This window comes from Cebus imitator, unplaced genomic scaffold (genome assembly GCF_001604975.1).
Source record: "Cebus imitator isolate Cc_AM_T3 unplaced genomic scaffold, Cebus_imitator-1.0 Scaffold491, whole genome shotgun sequence".
In the NCBI taxonomy this organism is placed as follows: domain Eukaryota; kingdom Metazoa; phylum Chordata; class Mammalia; order Primates; family Cebidae; genus Cebus; species Cebus imitator.
In genome coordinates, this window is record NW_016107806.1 from 1,331,762 (window position 1) to 1,349,133 (window position 17,372).

At 44.1% G+C, this 17,372-nt stretch overlaps 2 protein-coding genes across 39 annotated transcripts in view; one reads left to right on the forward strand and one right to left on the reverse strand.

Moving 5' to 3' along the window:
• Nucleotides 1-8,689, reverse strand: part of CUNH1orf43 (chromosome unknown C1orf43 homolog) — a 14,542-nt gene extending 5,853 nt beyond the window's left edge. Inside the window, exons 1-6 of one of the 2 annotated variants that reach the window (XM_017513388.2) lie at nucleotides 8,415-8,689; nucleotides 7,744-7,820; nucleotides 2,943-3,060; nucleotides 2,358-2,411; nucleotides 492-658; nucleotides 354-412 (exon numbers count right to left, since the gene is read on the reverse strand). In XM_017513388.2, coding sequence (XP_017368877.1) covers nucleotides 354-412; nucleotides 492-658; nucleotides 2,358-2,411; nucleotides 2,943-3,060; nucleotides 7,744-7,809 — 464 coding nt within the window. In that variant the 5' untranslated portion in view covers nucleotides 7,810-7,820; nucleotides 8,415-8,689. Of the gene's footprint in view, nucleotides 1-353; nucleotides 413-491; nucleotides 659-2,357; nucleotides 2,412-2,942; nucleotides 3,061-7,641; nucleotides 7,821-8,414 lie in introns of both variants that reach the window. The other variant, XM_017513385.2, reaches the window with a different exon arrangement.
• Nucleotides 7,944-17,372, forward strand: part of UBAP2L (ubiquitin associated protein 2 like) — a 59,753-nt gene continuing 50,324 nt past the window's right edge. For 25 of the 37 annotated variants that reach the window (XM_037733038.1, XM_037733048.1, XM_037733040.1 and 22 more), the window contains exons 1-4: nucleotides 8,840-9,031; nucleotides 13,000-13,129; nucleotides 15,523-15,600; nucleotides 16,855-16,965. In XM_037733038.1, the coding sequence (XP_037588966.1) occupies nucleotides 13,040-13,129; nucleotides 15,523-15,600; nucleotides 16,855-16,965 (279 nt within the window). In that variant the 5' untranslated portion in view covers nucleotides 8,840-9,031; nucleotides 13,000-13,039. Of the gene's footprint in view, nucleotides 8,241-8,839; nucleotides 9,032-9,189; nucleotides 9,388-12,999; nucleotides 13,130-15,522; nucleotides 15,601-16,854; nucleotides 16,966-17,372 lie in introns of those variants that run through there. The other 12 variants (XM_017513376.2, XM_017513368.2, XM_017513371.2 and 9 more) reach the window with 5 other exon arrangements.

Sequence of the window (17,372 nt, forward strand, 5' to 3'; positions counted from 1 at the left end):
GAGACGGGGTTTCACCATGTTGACCAGGATGGTCTCGATCTCTTGACCTCGTGATCCACCCGCCTCGGCCTCCCAAAGTGCTGGGATTACAGGCTTGAGCCACCGCGCCCGGCCTCAATTTTGACATTTTATTGGACCAAACAAAAGACAAGGAAAATACACACAAAGTAGAAAGTTATCTTGTACAGTTGCATCTGCTTTCTAATGTAAGAGACTAATCTAATAGCCTAGAACCTGACAACTCTTATGGTATCATGATTTTGTTCATATTGCTTTATGAAGGTCATTGCACTTTGGGAACAGTCTAACACTATTGTACTAGCTCCCTTTGACATGTTCCCCTCCAAACTCACACAGTGGCCAGCTCACTCAGGGCCTCTTGATAGCGTAGGTACTCATTCTGGCCAAAGACCTTAGGAAAGAGAAAGGAAGAATAAGGATCTCTCAGTCTGATGCATCCCTTCAGTGCCTGGAAGAAAAAACTGGCTTACCCCTGTCCCATAGCGGGCTGTTTCATAGCCATCCAACAGGGTATCAATGAGGGCTTTGCGTACACCCTTGAAAGGGGTACTAGTGTTTCGTAGATCTAGCAGGTAGGAGCGGAAATTCTTGCCCATTAAGGAACGGGGATGCCGGCCTTCAGAATGAAATGGGATCTCTGTGGAGAAAATAGCACAATGATATCCCTTCTCTCGTTCTTTTTTTTTTTTTGAGACAGTCTTGCTCTGTTGTCCAGGATGGAGTGCAGTGGTGCAATCTTGGCTTACTGCAACCTCCACCTCTGGGGTTCAAGAGATTCTCCTGTCTCAGCTTCCCGAATAGCTAGGATTACAGGCATACACCACCATGCCTGGCTAACCCTTCCCTCATTCTTTCTTTCTTTATTTTTTTTGAGATGGAGTCTTGCTCTGTCACACAGGCTAGAGTATAGTGGCAGTTATCTTGGCTCACTGCAACCTCTGCCTCCTAGGTTCAAGCAAGTCTCTGGTCTCACCCTCCCGATTAGCTGGGATTACAGATGTGCACCACCATGCACTTTTTTTTTTTTGAGACGGAGTTTCTTTCTTGTTCCCCAGGTTGGAGTGCAATGGAGCGATCTCGGCTCACCGCAACCTCCGCCTCCTGGGTTCAGGCAATTCTCCTGCCTCAGCCTCCTGAGTAGCTGGGATTACAAGCACGCGCCACCATGCCCAGCTAATTTTTTGTATTTTTTAGTAGAGACGGGGTTTCACCATGTTGACCAGGATGGTCTCAATCTCTTGACCTCGTGATCCACCCGCCTCAGCCTCCCAAAGTGCTGGGATTACAGGCGTGAGCCACCGTGCCCGGCCACCATGCACTTTAGTAGAGACAAAAATACAAAAGAGTTTCATCTTCTTCCCCAGGTTGGTCTTGAACTCCTGGCCTCATGTGATCTGTGTGCCTCAGCCTCCCAAGGTGCTGGAATTAGAGGCATGAACCACTGTACCCGCCCCATTCTTTAGTCTTTCTAGTTAATTCCCCAAACTTAGAAATAGGTCTAATGAGGCTGGGCACAGTGGCTCACGCCTGTAATTCCAACACTTTGGGAGGCTGGGGCTAGCAGATCACCTGAGGTCAGAAGTTTGAGACCAGCCTGGCCAAGGTGGTGAAACCCCATCTCTACTAAAAATGCAAAAATTAACTAGGCATGGTGGCAGGTGCCTGTAATCCCAGCTACTCAGGAGGCTGAGGCAGAGGTTGTGGTCAGCCAAGATTATGGCACTGCACTCCAGCCTGGGTGACAGAGCAAGACTCCATCTCAAAAATAAAAAAGAAATAGGTGTAATGAAACGAGTGAGTTGAATGAGCGGGAGATTCTAATTAATGAAACCAAAGGTATAAAGCCGTCTGAGTGGTCATTTGGTGGTGGCAATACAGCTGTAAGCTAATCAATGGCACATGATGGTGTCATCATATGTTTTACCATCCTGCTTACCCATCCTAGCTTTAAGATATAAACTGTGTTTGAGACAGGGCATATACGACAAGTGTTGACAGAACGGAAAAAATTCAAGAACAATCTATCTTGAGCTTAGTGAAAAAGGCGACGTCACCTATCCTCTGCGGAAAAACAAGCAAATTACCACCATCCACTTCATAAAACTAAAGATATCAAGAACTTTAAAAAACAAAACACCCAGAATCTTCGGAGAATAATCTGCTTATATCATTTCCTTCAGCAAAAACTCGAATCCAGTACTTTCAAAACTCCAAGAATTCCTACTAACCAGGGATGTGCAGAAATGACAAATTTTACCATATAAAGTGGGTTCATTACTCTGTTCCCTAGGTGCGGTTTCAGGATCCTAGAACGGACCCTGTCAGTTAGCCCTTACCAGAGGCACGGATGGCATCCAGAGCTTTCATCCTATACAGATAGTTGTAGCAACCTGTTGAGGAAAAGACTGGTGTTAGGCATAAACCTAAAGATTCCCCAGGCCGGGCATGGTGGCCCATGCCTGTAATCCCAGCACTTTACGAGGCCGAGGCAGGCAAATCACCTGAGGCCAGGAGTTTAAGACCAGCCTGACCAACATGGTGAAACCATATTGTATCTACTAAAAATACAAAATTAGCTGGGTGTGGTGGCGCATTCCTGTAATCCCAGCTACTTGGGAGGCTGAGACAGGAGAATCGCTCGAACCCAGCGGGTGGAGGTTGCAATGAGTCAAGATTGCACCATTGCACTCCAGCCTGGGCAGCAAGAGCAAACTCCATCTCAAAAACAAAAAACAAAACAAAACAAAACAAAAATTCCCCAAATTCCAGCAAGCTAATAAATGGCGTCTGCATCTGGCATATATCCAGTAACAGGAATAACTAAGGCTTTGCCAGCAGCTTTTGACAGCTTGGAGAGAAAAGGAATTCTGGACTTGTGGGAGTCCTCACTGAAGCATTCCCTCCAAGAGCTTGCCACATACTTTGATTTCCCTGGGTTTCCAGCTGTAGTAGTCTAGCATCATCATCTGCAAGGAGCTGGGGTTCATACTTGATATCCTGAACCCTGGATAGTCGAATATCAATCTCCTCTTTCAAGTCCTGTTCACATAAAGAAAAGAATACACAATCATTTACCCTGCACTCTGCTTTCTACCATTCTGAAAATGGGGCAGAGTTAATGAACAACTAAGACAACAGAAATAGACAATTTGTATGTAGTTAATAAAACGACCAGATTAAGAGGTAAGAATTTAGGAAAGAATGTGATTGGGTTCTCCAATATCTCTAAGCTAGAACTTTTAACATGCTAGAATTCCTTCAAGCTCTATAGCATCAACATTATTTCTAAATTTTTTTTTTTTGGAGACAGTCTTGCTCTGTCACCCAGGCTGAAGTACAGAGGCGCAATCTTGGCTCACTGCAACCTCCACCTCCCAAGTTCAAGCTATCCTCCTGCCTCAGCCTCCCGAGTAGCTGCGATCACAGGCGCGTACCACCACGCCCAGCTAATTTTTGTATTTTTAGTAGAAACGGTGTTTCACCATATTGGCCAGGCTGGTCTCAAACTCCTGACCTCAACTGATCCGCCTGCCTCGGATTCCCGAAGTGCTGGAATTACAGGTGTGAGCCACTGTGCTCAGCCTCTCTTGCCTTAGCCTTCTGAGCAGCTGGGATTACAGTTGTGTACCTGGGTAGAGGCTACTTTAAAGAAAAAAAAAACAAAAAAAAACAAAAAACACGTATCTAACTTTTAAAATACGCAAGTCAAATCTATGGAATAAAAATTTAAAAGATACTAAAGGTACCACCCCTCAGTTACCCAGCAGCAACTACTATTTTCAGTTTGATATCAATCTCTCTTACCTAAGATGGTTACCTAAGAGCCCCAGGAAATAAATTTTTTGTTGTAACTTTTGAGAAATTTCCATTGTGAAACATAACATACACAGAATACAGATAACATATATATAATTTCAAATAATTATAAAAATCATAAGAATGAACACCTATACCCAATATCCAGTTTATGCAATGGAACATTACCACAAACTTTGAAGTCTTGTGTGCCCATCCCTCATTGAATGCACCCCACCCCAAACCTTAACTTGTCAATAGTCCTCATACACTTCATCGTTTTATCATTTCACCCTAACAAGATGCCTTGCTTTGCCTGGTTTTGAACTTGATACAAATGGAGAAATAAGAATTCCTCTGCAACTTGTTTAAAAATAAAATTTTTTTTTGAGACAAGGTCACACTGTCACCCAGGTTGGAGTGCAATGGCTCACTGTAACCTCCACCTCCCAAGCTCAAGTGATCCTCCTGCCTCAGCCTCCCAAGTAGCTGGAACTACAGGCGTGACCCAACACGCCTGGCTAATTTTTGCATTTTTACTAGAGACGGTGTTTCACCATATTGGCCAGGCTGGTCTCAAACTCCTGACCTCAAGTGATCTGCCTGCTTCAGATTCCCAAAGTGCCAGGATTACAGGTGTGAGCCACCACATCTGGCCTTAAATTTTTTTTTTTTGAGATGGAGTCTCACTCTGTCACCCAGGCTGGAGTGCAATGGTGCGATCTCTGCTCACTGCAACCTCGACTTCCCAGGCCCCAGGCTCAAGTGATTCTCCTGCCCTCAGCCTCCCAAGTATCTGGGATTACAGGAACATGTCACCAGGCCCAGGTAATTTTTTTGCAATTTTAGTAGAAACGAGGTTTCACCATGTTGGCCAGGCTGGTCTCCAACTCCCGACTTCAGGTGATCCACCTGCCTTGGCATCCCAAAGTGCTGGGTTTACAGGCATGAGCCACTGTGCCTGGCGAAATTTTTAAAATATGCTTTTGAGGTTTAATTTACATATAATAAAATGCATTCATTTTAGGGATATAAACTGAGTTTGACAAATGAACATACCCCCTTCACCATCATGTCAATCAAAATAAAGAGTATTTTCATTACCTGCAAATTGCCCCTCTCCCAGCCCAGGCAACATGATATACTCTCTTTTACAGTTATGCCTGTTCTAGAATTTCCTATAAATGGGGTGGAAGCATACAGTATATATATTCTTTTGTGAATGGCAGTTTGGCTTTTTTCACTCAGAATTTTTTTTTTTTTTTTGGTGAGATGGAGTGTCACTCATCTCCCAGGTTGGAGTAGAGTGGTATGATCTAGGCTCACTGCAACCTCCACCATCTGGGTTCAAGGCATTCTTCTGCCTCAGTGTCCCGAGTAGTTGGGATTACAGGTGTGCACCACCATGCTGGGCTAATCTTTTTCTTGTATTTTTAGTAGAGATGGAGTTTCACCATGTTGACTGGTCTGGTCTTGAACTACTGACCTCATGTGATCTGCCCACCCTGGCCTCCCAAAGTGCTGGGATTACAGGTGTGAGCCACCATGCCCGGCCCACTCAGCATGTTTTTGAGATTCATTTATGTTTGCAGTTTTTTTTCTTTCAAAAATATTTTGAGGATTTGTCTTTATATATTTATCTTCAGTTTATTTTCATTCCTTACACTATTCCAGAATATGAATATACCGCTATATCTATTTTTTAGAGACAAGGTTTTGCTCTTGCCCATGCTGGAGTGCATTGGTGCAATCCTAGCTCACTGCTATAACTCCTGGGTTCACGTGATACTCTGGCCTCAGCCTCCCAAAGTGCTAGGACTACCAGTGTGAGCCACTGCACTCAGTCCATATAATCATTTTAAAGTGGACATCTGAATTAAGTTTCCTCTTCAAACATTATGAATAATGCCACAATGAATAACCTTGTACATGTTTCCTGGTACAGATAAGCAAAAATTAATTTCTCTATGGTAGGAGAGGAACTGCTGGACCATGGATTAGGTACATGTGCAATCTTACAAAACAATGCCCAGTTATTTTCCAAAGTCGTTTTACTAATTTATATTTTCACTGGCAATGGTTGAGAATTTAGAAAACTTTTTTTTTTGAGACAGAGTCTCGCTCCATTGCCAGGCACCAGGCTGGAGTGCAGTGGCGCGATCTTAGCTCACTGCAACCTCTGCCTCCTGGTTTCAAGCAATTCTCCTGTCTCAGCCTCCCGAGTAACTGGGACTACAAGCGTGTGCCACCACGCCCAGCTAATTTTTGTATTTTTAGGAGAGACGGGTTTCGCCATGTTGGCCAGGATGGTCTCAATCTCTTGACCTAGTGATCGGCCCGCCTTGGCCTCCCAAAGTGCTGGGATTACAGACGTGAGCCACTATGCCCAGCCAGAAAACTTTTTTAAAGTAAAAGGAACATTGCTCTCAACTAGACTAAGGAACCCCTAAATACCCAAAGTTTTGATTGGTTCATGTTGTGCAAGAAACTAACTGTATGTCTCTCTCATGAGGCAGGCAGGAGGACTGTTAAGGTTTCAGGCCAGGACACCCTCCTAGAGCCTTTCCATGTAGCATGTTAGCAAAGAACAAACAGGGGAAGGTTAATAGCAATGGTTAAAGAAACTACAGTGCTCTAGGAGTTGAGGGAGTCATGAGCTCTAGCTCTACAACTAAACCGTTTATCATTCAACAAGAAATTACTGAGTACCTACTATGTGTAGGTCCCAGCTTTACAGTCGTGATCAAAACTGGCATGATGCCTGCATTCTTGAAGCTTAGGGTCTAGCAAAAGAGAGAGGCATGTTTTAAACAAATGCACAAACATAAAAAAAATATGGTAAATGCTATGAAGAAAAAATCAGAGGACCATGTGAAAATAGAGACGGGGAACATACTTTAAAATAGGTCATAAGCATTCCTTTTTTGGAAGTAACATTTAAGCTAAGATGAAAAGAATGAATGAGTCAGCCAAGTGAAGACCATTCCAGGTCACAGGAACAAGAGTGGAAAATTCAGCCAGTGGAGCTGGGTCCCAGTGATCTGGGGAGAGCCACGCAAAAGGAGGTTGGTTAGGGAAGCGGGTGTCTTACCGAAAAGTGAAAGACTAAAGAAACAGAATGAGTGTGGCAGTGGGGTATCAAGAGTTCTGGTTCACATATGTTGGGTTTGACATGTTTATTAGAAATCTAAGTGAAAATGTCAAGTAGTCAGTTGGCTATGTATGTATGGAACTCAGGAAAGAGTTCTGGGATAGAGAAAATTTCATCTGTAGGTAAAGCCAAGGAAAGGAAGACAATCACCTAATGAGAAGGTATAGAAAAAGATAAAAGACCACTGGGGTTATTCGCTTTCCTCTATGTCTTCTGGTAAACTGCTTCCTTTTCTTGGACTTGTTGGTAACACGAATGGTGGAATTAGATGATTTGTAAGTCTAAAGTCATGTAAAGGTAACTCTTCTCATTGCTCTCCGGTTAACCTTAATGATTATCTCAAACCCATCCTAAAACAAAATAAAACAAAAAACACTGGGTAGTTTAAGATGAACTGGGAAATATTTTACTACAAAGAGTTGGGAACTTCGATCCAAGCCTTTATTCTGCAGATACAGAAACAGAAGTTCCTGAGTGAGCCACATGCTTGCCACAGCAGTGAGCAGGCAAGCCAAGTTCCAAAGCGCACAGTGCCTGCTCAACTAAGTACGTACAAGGACAAGCGCACGCAAAGAAACATAAGAATTAAAGTCATCACTAAAGGCAGAGGAAATCTCATTCTTGTCCCTAAAAGATCCAGAGAAGTATGTTTAATTTGTGCCCTAAGGACCTACCTTGGGGGCATTGTGTCCCACAGGGACATGAGGTCCCCTTCGAGATTTCATTGCAAAGCGCATGATTTGCCTCTTCACAAAAATAAATAGCAGTACAAACACCAGGCTCCCGTAGGCCATCACCAGCACGACATTCACCCCGGATAGCCAGTTACTGCCGGACGCCATGGCCTCCCTACCTCGCGCAGATCGGGNCATTGTGTCCCACAGGGACATGAGGTCCCCTTCGAGATTTCATTGCAAAGCGCATGATTTGCCTCTTCACAAAAATAAATAGCAGTACAAACACCTGTGCAAAAAGACGTAAAAATCCTTTAATAAGACTTTTTTTTTTTTTTTTTTTTTTTTTATAATAGCATGCCATCATTCCAAATCCCCAGATTCCGGCTCTCAGGAATGCTTCAGGGTAAAACTTGGGGCACAGTAAGGCCGTTATGATGGGGGTGGATCTGATAAGCCGGATGCAGGGAGGCGCGGGGTCTGTGCTCTAGCGTTAGAGGGAGGGTTCTAGGCCAACAGCGAGGGGCAGGTTGGTCCCAGTCGGCGACTTAAACTCCCACCTACTCTGGGAATAGGAGTCAAAGCCCAGAAAGGCGCAGGTGAGTGGGTGGAGAATGAAAATGGGGAACAGCTCAAGAGGAGGGTCTCTACTGGGTAAGATGCAACAGCAGAAATGGGGTGGGGGAATCTCCTCACCAGGCTCCCGTAGGCCATCACCAGCACGACATTCACCCCGGATAGCCAGTTACTGCCGGACGCCATGGCCTCCCTACCTCGCGCAGATCGGGTTTACCCCGTTGTCCTGGCTGGTCAGCCCAGGCTCCGCCGAAGCGACGGCGCCCGGGTCCCCTGGAGCTCCCCGGCCATTTCCTTACGAGGGAACACCAAGCCAGACTCGGCCTGAAAACATGGCGGACGGGCAGGGGGGCTGGGAAAGGAGAACGACGCCTTCTAGCTTACCCCTGACACGTGACTGAGGCATGCAATAGCACCCGGGAGCCTCGAGCGCTGAGACACTGAACTACGACAGGAAGAGGAAGCGTCGGCCATCTGTGCGTCACGTGGTGGAGGCGGGGCCGCCGTGAAGGAGGCGGGGCGGACTCGCGGAGCCGGAAAGAGGTGTCTCGTGGCGTGGCGGCACGCGCACGTTTGCGTGCGCGCCACTTTTAGCGTCACGCGCCGGGGGACGCAGGAAGGCAAGTGGGCGGGGGAAGGCGCGAGAGCGAGCGCGAGAGGGAAAAGGAGGGAGGGGGTGGGGAACAGGGAATCTTATATCACGTGACAGGGGCGGCGCGGCCCGGGGTGTCAGTGTGGAGGAGACTGAGGTAAAGTTGGGAGCGCAGCGGCGTTGGTGGCAGCAGCGGCGGCAGCGGCAGCGCGGCGGGGCCGGGTATTGTCCGCGGCCCCTTTAAATCCGCGATCCCCCTTTTACCCTCCCTCTTTTCTCCCCTGCCCCCGCCGTATCCCCCTCCCTCGGTAGGCCCCCCCGCACCGTGTGTTCCCCCACTGTACACCCCCCTCCTAGTCATGCGAGCCCTGGCGCCCCCCCGTTGAGTCGGCCGCTGGAGGTTTTGTTTATGGTTGGGTTCGCGGCCTAGTGGGCCGCGCCAGAGCCGGGGCCTCGATTTGGGAGCGTGGCCGGGGCGGGGCTTGTAGCAGCCGTAGGAGGGGGGGGCCATGCGGCTAGAGCCTGAGAGGGGAGAGCGAGAAAGAGCGCGAGCGAGCGAGGCCTGGGCCTTGCCTGAGGTAGGGCCCTCTCTTTACCCCGGCCGGTGCCTGCGGAGGAGAGGGCCTCCTCCCTTTCCACCCACTGCGGGCCTCCTCTGATCCGGATCCGGCCTGGTTTGGGGGTGGCTGGGGGGAGGGCGGGCGATGGGGTGGAGCTGCCCCAGACTCCCCCATGTGGCCCTCAGTTTGGTGTGCGAAGGATTAATTTGTTCCAACTGGGAGGTAGGGAGGAGATTGGCCCCGTGGGCTCTCGATGTGGCGCTGAGGGGGCTGAGCCTCCCATCCTCCACGCGTGGGCTTGCGTCCCCCCTCTGTTTCCAGGCTCTTTGTCAGCTCTTCTTATTACCTTCCCTTCTTTCTCACCAACCCAGTTCTTGGAATATGTTTTTGCTGCTGTCTTTAGTTTACTGTTTATACCGTAGTTTGGGGTACCCCAAACAATTATGATGTTATTTGGGAGCTGGACATGGAGGCCCCCATAGGGTGTATTACGCTTTAGGGACGTCACTAGAGCACTGGGTTATTTGTTCACGCTTCTCATAATGGGACAGGAATGCCCAATTTCTTCAAACCCTTCACCTTGTGGACAGCCCTTAAATTGCTTTGCAAACTGATGTCACAAACTGGAGACTGCTCCTTTTCCATCATTCTTGAAATGTAGCCACCTCTGGTGTAGGATGTTGTGGAAAGAAAAACACCACAGTAACAGGCGTTTTTGTTGTTATTGTTAACGTTTTTGCCTTTGACTCTCCCTGATTATTACATGGAGAAATCCTTTTTTTGTCTTCTCTCCCATCCTGCCTTCCTCCGCCCCATATCCTGTTTGGGGGATACCCGATGTGACTTGCTGGGAGGTGATGGGCATTGCTAGTAACCAGCATTACTAGAGAATTAAAACATTTTGTCTGTGTATCAGTTGATAAAACTGCTTTGAGATCTGGGACCATTGTCCTTAGAGATTAGACTATCCCAATGGTTATAGAGAAAGCATTTAAAACCGCTTTGAGATCTGACACCATTGTCCTTAAAGATTAGACTGTCCCAATGATTGTTTCCTTTGTGAATGGGAAGTATTGCTGGCACGTAAATTAGTGATGAAAGGCCTAAAAATGTCCCCTGTTGTTTTTGATCTTTAAAGCTCCTCCTTGCTATGTCCTAACTGGGAAGTACTCTTACTAACTAGATTTCAAGGTGGTGGAGAAGGGGATGCAGGGTCCATTTCAACAAAGCATCTACAGAAATTAGTTGCTCTGTTAGGGTAGCAAGTTTTACCAAACCTAGTCCAGCTTCAGTTTCTGAATTGTTTCTAAAATTAGATTGTAAGCTCCCTGAGGGCAGCTACCAAGTCATACTGCTTTTGTATTTTCCTGAAGTATTGGACACATAGTAGATACTCAATAAATATTTGTTATTTAGTTTTTTCAGTGAAATTTCTCTGGCTATTTTTTTAAGTAGCTGGTTTTCCAAAAAGAGTTAAGGGCACTCCTGTGTTGAAACCTGTATTTACTCTCGCACTACTTCCTTGGTCTCCAATACTTCTTACCATACTTCCCTAGATCTTTTTATTTTCTAAGAAAGAGTAAGTGACAAGAATCTTCACCTCCAGTGTGATAATTCTGGGTATAGCTCTGCTTGCTACTAATTTTGTGCCTTCAAGTGATCCGTTCCAGATCACTAACTTTTGACCTGTTGCTGAGTGTTGTTACTAATAGGTGGTAAAATTTTCTTAGTCACATTTCGAAACACTTGTAAGAAGGAAATGTTACCAGCAAGAGTGATAGGAGGATTTTTTTTTTTTCTTTTCTGGTTAATTCTGTCTTTCAAGATGACTTTTTAATATGTTTACATCTGACTGGTACGGTATATGCAGTCATGTATAGCTAGTCATGCAGTTTATACCTGCAATATAACTTAACCTCACAAATTGTTATCACATGTGGAGTAGGAAACAGTATTTGTAAGTTACAGTAGTGGGATGGAGATGACTATGCTGTATTAGAAACCATCTTAGAGCCAATTTTAAAACAAAATAGTTTTCCTCTAGACTTGATAAATATGCACATATATGTGTATATATCGTCTTGTTGATTTGGATTCAGGGGTACTTGGTAAAACAACTTGGTTTTTTTTGTAAAGTTGAAACTTGACTCTAATGCTAACCTGGGAAAATGGGCTACCGTCTAGCAAGTAATGCTGGGCCTTTGTATACCCATATATGTAGGGGGAAAAGATGATGGGTTAAAATTACCCGAGGAAGCTGCCTTAAATATTTCTCCTATGCAACTTATTGACACAACTTGGTGAAGAATTTATTCACAGAAAAAGTTTACTTTCTCTGTGACATCCAAGAAAGTCAGATGAAATTCACTTCCCTAATAGTTAATCCTTGCATATTTCTTTAGAAGTCCTTCCTCCCACTCAAATCCAGCAATATCTCTGGGCAGTCTAGAATTATGCTGTATAATAAGGTTTCATTAACAAGAAAAATTAAATATGGAGCAGAAAAGTATAAACTTGTCCTCTTTGGAAGGGAATAAATGCAGAGTAACCTATTATTTTGAACACTCTATCATATGATGAGTGTTTTCTTTTTCACTAAATGCAGCAGCTGAGATTGTATTATAAAACAAAGTATGAAGTAAGGGAACTTGAATTCAGTAGAATCCTTTTTATTAGAAGTCTTATAACAAAAACTATATTCTGGTTTGGGGAAGGTCCTGTGTGTTCTCTGTCTCTTCAAAGACTCAACTAAGTCATCTTGCCTGCATTAATGTCTTAAGTTTAACATGATTTCCTAGAAGCCCTTTCTTCCAAATAAAACTTTGTGCTATATGCTTTTGGTTTGAGACAAATGTGAGATTCCCTGTATATTAAGGTGAGTGGCGGAGGGTAATACCATTCTGGTTTCTTGAAAGCATGTACTAGGAGACCAAGAGAAGCACCTGTAAAAGCAGCGTGTTGGAATTATTATCCAGAGAACTGATACTCTGGACAAAGTCATTGGGGCCAATACACTGTTGAAGGCTGTGGTTTAAAAAAACAAAAAACCCGACAAATACAATACAAACCCATAGCATACTGAGAGATGAAACTTGAGGGAGAAAGAAGTGTCTAGACTTGAACTTGCCCTTTCCCAAGCAATGGAGGTCACATGCAACTTACATAAAAAGGGTTGTAAGGCAGGTAAGGCTGTTTTCTTAGGTGATTGAATACAGTGCTTAAAATTATTTCTCTGGAGTGTAGACTGATCTTCTTCCTGGAAGGCTTTTGTTTCTAGACTTTACTGATTATCCTTCTTCTGTCAAAGGTACTTTATATTTGCACCTATATAAAAGGCTTTTGATTATTAGCTAAATGTAAAGTCTGCTTATAGGGGACTAGTAATCAAACTGTGCTGTAACTTCTTTAAAAAATCTATCGCATGTGCTTTATACATTTCTTGTTACATAAAAATGGATTAACAGCCATAGCTCCTTAAGGAATTTATCAAGCTAATTATGTTGTAAGAATAAGTGAGTCTTGATTTGTTCCTTTGAAGAAGTGAAAGTGTTTGGTGGTGAAGGTGCTGATGAAAGAGTTAAAAACATTTTGCCTGTATTTAATACCTAATTTTCTTTTTAAATCTTTCAGTATTCTACCTTGTAAATACTGTTATTTGTATATACTGTAAATGATGACGTCGGTGGGCACTAACCGAGCCCGGGGAAACTGGGAACAACCTCAGAACCAAAACCAGACACAGCACAAGCAGCGGCCACAGGTAAATAACCCAAGGCATATGGATTGGTGGATAGCATTGCTGGCAGATACTGGTTTCCATGCAGTACAGCATTATTCTGTGCTTTGAACTGTTGATTTAGGTTCTTATTTTTGTTTTCTAGTCCTTGGCTTTTTTTTTAACTTAGGTCCTGATAACTTTCATGACATGCTGTAAGGCAAAATGCTTACTTTTTTTTGTTTGATAATGTATTATGAGGTTTAGCACTTTATTATGGGTCCTGTGCTTGTATCTTTTTTTTTTTTTTTTGACAGTATCTCCCTTTGCCTTGATCAGAGTACAGTGGCACAGTCACCATTCATTTGTAGCCTCAACCTCTGGGGCTCAGGCGATCCTTCTGCCTTAGCCTCCTGAGTAGCTGGCACTACCAGTGCACACTACCATGTCAGGTTAATATTAACATTTTTGTAGAGGTAGGAGTCTTGCTACACACATCGCCCAGGCTGCTCTTGAACTCCTGGGATTATAGGTGTGAGCCACTGTGCTTGGCTCTATAACTCTTTTTTTTTTTTCTTTGCTTTTAGACGGAGTTTCACTCCGTCTCCAGGCTGGAGTGCAGTGGCACGATCTTGGCTCATTGCACCCTCCACCTCCCGGGTTCAAGTCATTCTGCCTCAGCCTCCTGAGTTGTTGGGATTACAGGCACCTGCCGCCACGCCCGGCTAATTTTTGCATTTTTACTAGAGACAGGGTTTCTCTACTAAAGAGAATGTTGGCCAGAGTACAGTAGTCTTTATTTCTTGACCTTGTGATTCTGTCCGCCTCGGCCTCCCAAAGTGTTGGGATTACAGGCATGGGCCATTGTGCCTGGTCCCGTCTCTATAACTCTTAAGATAGCATTTCTCTTCTCTCATCTGGGCCATTTTAGCAATACCTTTCTATTTCTTAGGCCTCCACCTTGATATCTTTTTGTTGTTTTTTGAGATGGAGTCTTATTCTGTCATCCAGGCTTGCATGCAATGGTGTGACCTCGGCTCGCTGCACCCTCAGCCTCCTGAGTTCAAGCAATTCTCCTGCCTCAGCTTCCTAAGTAGCTGGTATTACAGATGCATGCCACCGTGCCCGGCTAATATTTGTATTTTTAATAGAGATGGGGTTTCACCATATTGGCCAGTGTGGTCTCAAACTCCTGCCCTCAGGTGATTCACCTGCTTCGGCCTCCCAAAGTGCTGGGATAACAGGCATGAGCCACTGTGCCTGGCCTCACTTTGATATCTCTCTAGCCAACCTTTCCCATTCCAGATTTTATCCTTTGCTCCTCTTTTCCCTGACTTGTCTTTTATTTTCCTCTCTTGTCCCATTGAGACCTTACCTGTTTGTTCCTTTCTCATGAGGAGCTGGCTACTTCACTATGTTTCTTCAAAATTGAATGAGACACCATAGAACATTGCTCAATTTTAAGTCTTAAGGAGCAAATTAACCTCTTGGATATTAACTTTGATGTAGATATGTTTTGTTTCTCTTACCAGATTTCTGTTGGTTGGTATGTAATGTGAATGAATTACTTATATTTGACTATGGTCAGCTAAATTGAATATGTAAGATTAGAACTTTTCCCTTATGCATTTTTCTTTCACCTCTATTTTCAAGTGAATTTCTAGTAGAATTATAATACTTAATTGGGGCAGTAAAATTCCTAATATTTTAACATACACTGGATATACAGAAGATACATTGAGTCTATTGTCAGACTTGTAGTATTCTCAGCCCTAGGAATGAGAGGATGGTGTTGGTTGTTACAGAAATAGGAACAGAGTTTACACATGGCTTTGTGACTATATTTATGTGAATTAACAAGATGTTTTCGAGGGGTTCTGTGATTCTAAGATGAAAGTCCCTTTAACTGTGAACATTGGTGAATGAGCTCCCTGCCCTCTCTGTAACAGTTTCACTCAGTTTCTTGTCATTTTACTGATTTAAGCTTTTTTTTTTTTTTTTTGAGGAAGAATCTTGCTCTGTCTAGGTCCTAGGAGGGAGTGCAGTGGTGTGATCTCTGTTCACTGCAACTTCCTCCTCCTGGGTTTAAACAATTCTCCTGCCTCAGCCTCCTGAGTGGCTGGACCTACAGGTGTGTGCCACCATGCCCAGCTAATTTTTGTATTTTTAGTAGAAACTGGGTTTTGCCATGTTGGCCAGGCTGGTCTTGAACTACTGACCTCAGGTGATCTGCCTGCCTCAGGCTCCCAAAGTGCTGGAATTATAGGCGTGAGCCACCGCGCCTGTCCCTGATGTAAGCATCTGAAATGGTGTTTTATTACTTGCTCATTTGTAACAAGGTAAAGAAAATTGGGGCAGTGGAGATTGGCGAAATAGGTTCCTGTTCTCTAAACTGTTGCCTCAAGATTATGCTTTCTTGATCTCATCTCAATTCCTAGGCCACTGCAGAGCAAATTCGACTTGCACAGATGATTTCGGACCATAATGATGCTGACTTTGAGGAGAAGGTGAAACAAGTGAGTGTGTCACTAATTTACTGTATGCTATGGGAAAAGATACAGGATTAAGGCATAATCAAATACCATAGATGGATGCCAAGTTACTTTCTATTACAGTTACTGAAATAATTTTGGTCTGAAATATAATAGGTCAAGACAATAAATAAGTACTTTCATCCTTTAATTTATTGTAGCCCCCTCCCCCCCTTTTTTTTTTTGAGGCAAAATCTCACACAGTCGCCCAGGCTGGTGTGCAGTGGCATGATCTTGGCTCACTGCAGCCCCTGCCTCCCGAGTTCAAGCAGTTCTCCTGCCTCAGCCTCCCTAGTAGCTGGGATTTCAGGCGCGAACCACCATGCCCGGCTAAGTTTTAATATTTTTAGTAGAGATGGGGTTTCACCATGTTGGCTTCACTGGTGTCGAACTCCCTACTTCAGGTGATCTGCTTGCCTCAGCCTCCCAAAGTGCTGGGATTACAAGTGTGAGCCACTGCACCCAGTTTATTGTAGCCCTTTGCATAGATAACCTTGTTTGGAAATTGTATCTTCATTTTAACCTGTTGCCTATTGCTGATAATCATTTTGTAGAAACTGAGCTGTTGTGGATATAGGAAATGTGGAAATTCATGGTATGCTGAAGCCTGTGTGTTTCAGAGTTTGATTCTGTATTTGATGCTTAATTGCTTTGTAAATACTTTTGACCTCATCCTTGAACAACAGTTGTTAATATTTGGTTTTTGGAAATAGAATACCAAAATTCTACATGTTTTCCTTTTTGAGGGTAGGGTTCTGGTAAAATCGGAAAACCTGCTAGGCAAATTCTCCGTCCTTTTTCTGTATTTGTTAATTATTATTTCTTTTTGAGATGGAGTCTTGCTCTGTGGCCCAGGCTGGAGTGCAGTGCTGTGATCTTGGCTCACTACAACTTATGCCTCCTGGGTTAAAGTGATTCTCCTGCTTCAGCCTCCCGAGTTGCTGGGATTACAGGCACCTGCCACCACGCCTGGCTAATTTTTGTATCTTTAGTAGAGACAGGGTTTCACCATGTTGGTCAGGCTGGTCTCAAACTCCTGACCTCAGGTCATCCACCCACCTTGGCCTCCCAAAGTGCTGGGATTACAGGCGTGAGCCACTGTGCCCGGACCTCATCTTTTGCTTTTTAAACCCTTTTTTTTTCAAACTCAGCTGCTACTGTTTTCCTTCCTCTAGTTTCCTTTCATTGGGAATGTGAGCATAAGCTTGTTCATGATGGTTGCTGTTTTTTCTCTTTTAGTTGATTGATATTACGGGCAAGAACCAGGATGAATGTGTAATTGCTTTGCACGACTGCAATGGAGATGTCAACAGAGCCATCAATGTTCTTCTGGAAGGAAACCCAGACACGGTAGAGTGCTTATAGTGTTCTAGGACATGGGTCCTCAGTTGAGAGGCTAGTAATGTTCTAAAAGCAGCAAGTGGCAACACAGCTTAAAGCAGAGCACCATTTTCTCAAAGTAAAGTTAGGAACTTTTTTGGTGATTGTTCACCACGGCTTGCAAATACTTAAAATTTGTGTGTACTACATCCTTTTTATGAGGATAATGGTCATAGGAGAAAACAAGTGAAATCAGGCTCTGCTAATTGGCCTGGAATAAATTATTTATTCCAGGCTAGTGACTATTTTCAGGATGTGGGGTTAGGCTGAATTAGAGGTACAATTTGATAGCATTGGTTATCAAAGATTTCCACTTGTCTTTTTTATTGCTGTTGAACAAAGTCACTATAATTGATTCTGTTTTTTTTTTTTTTTTT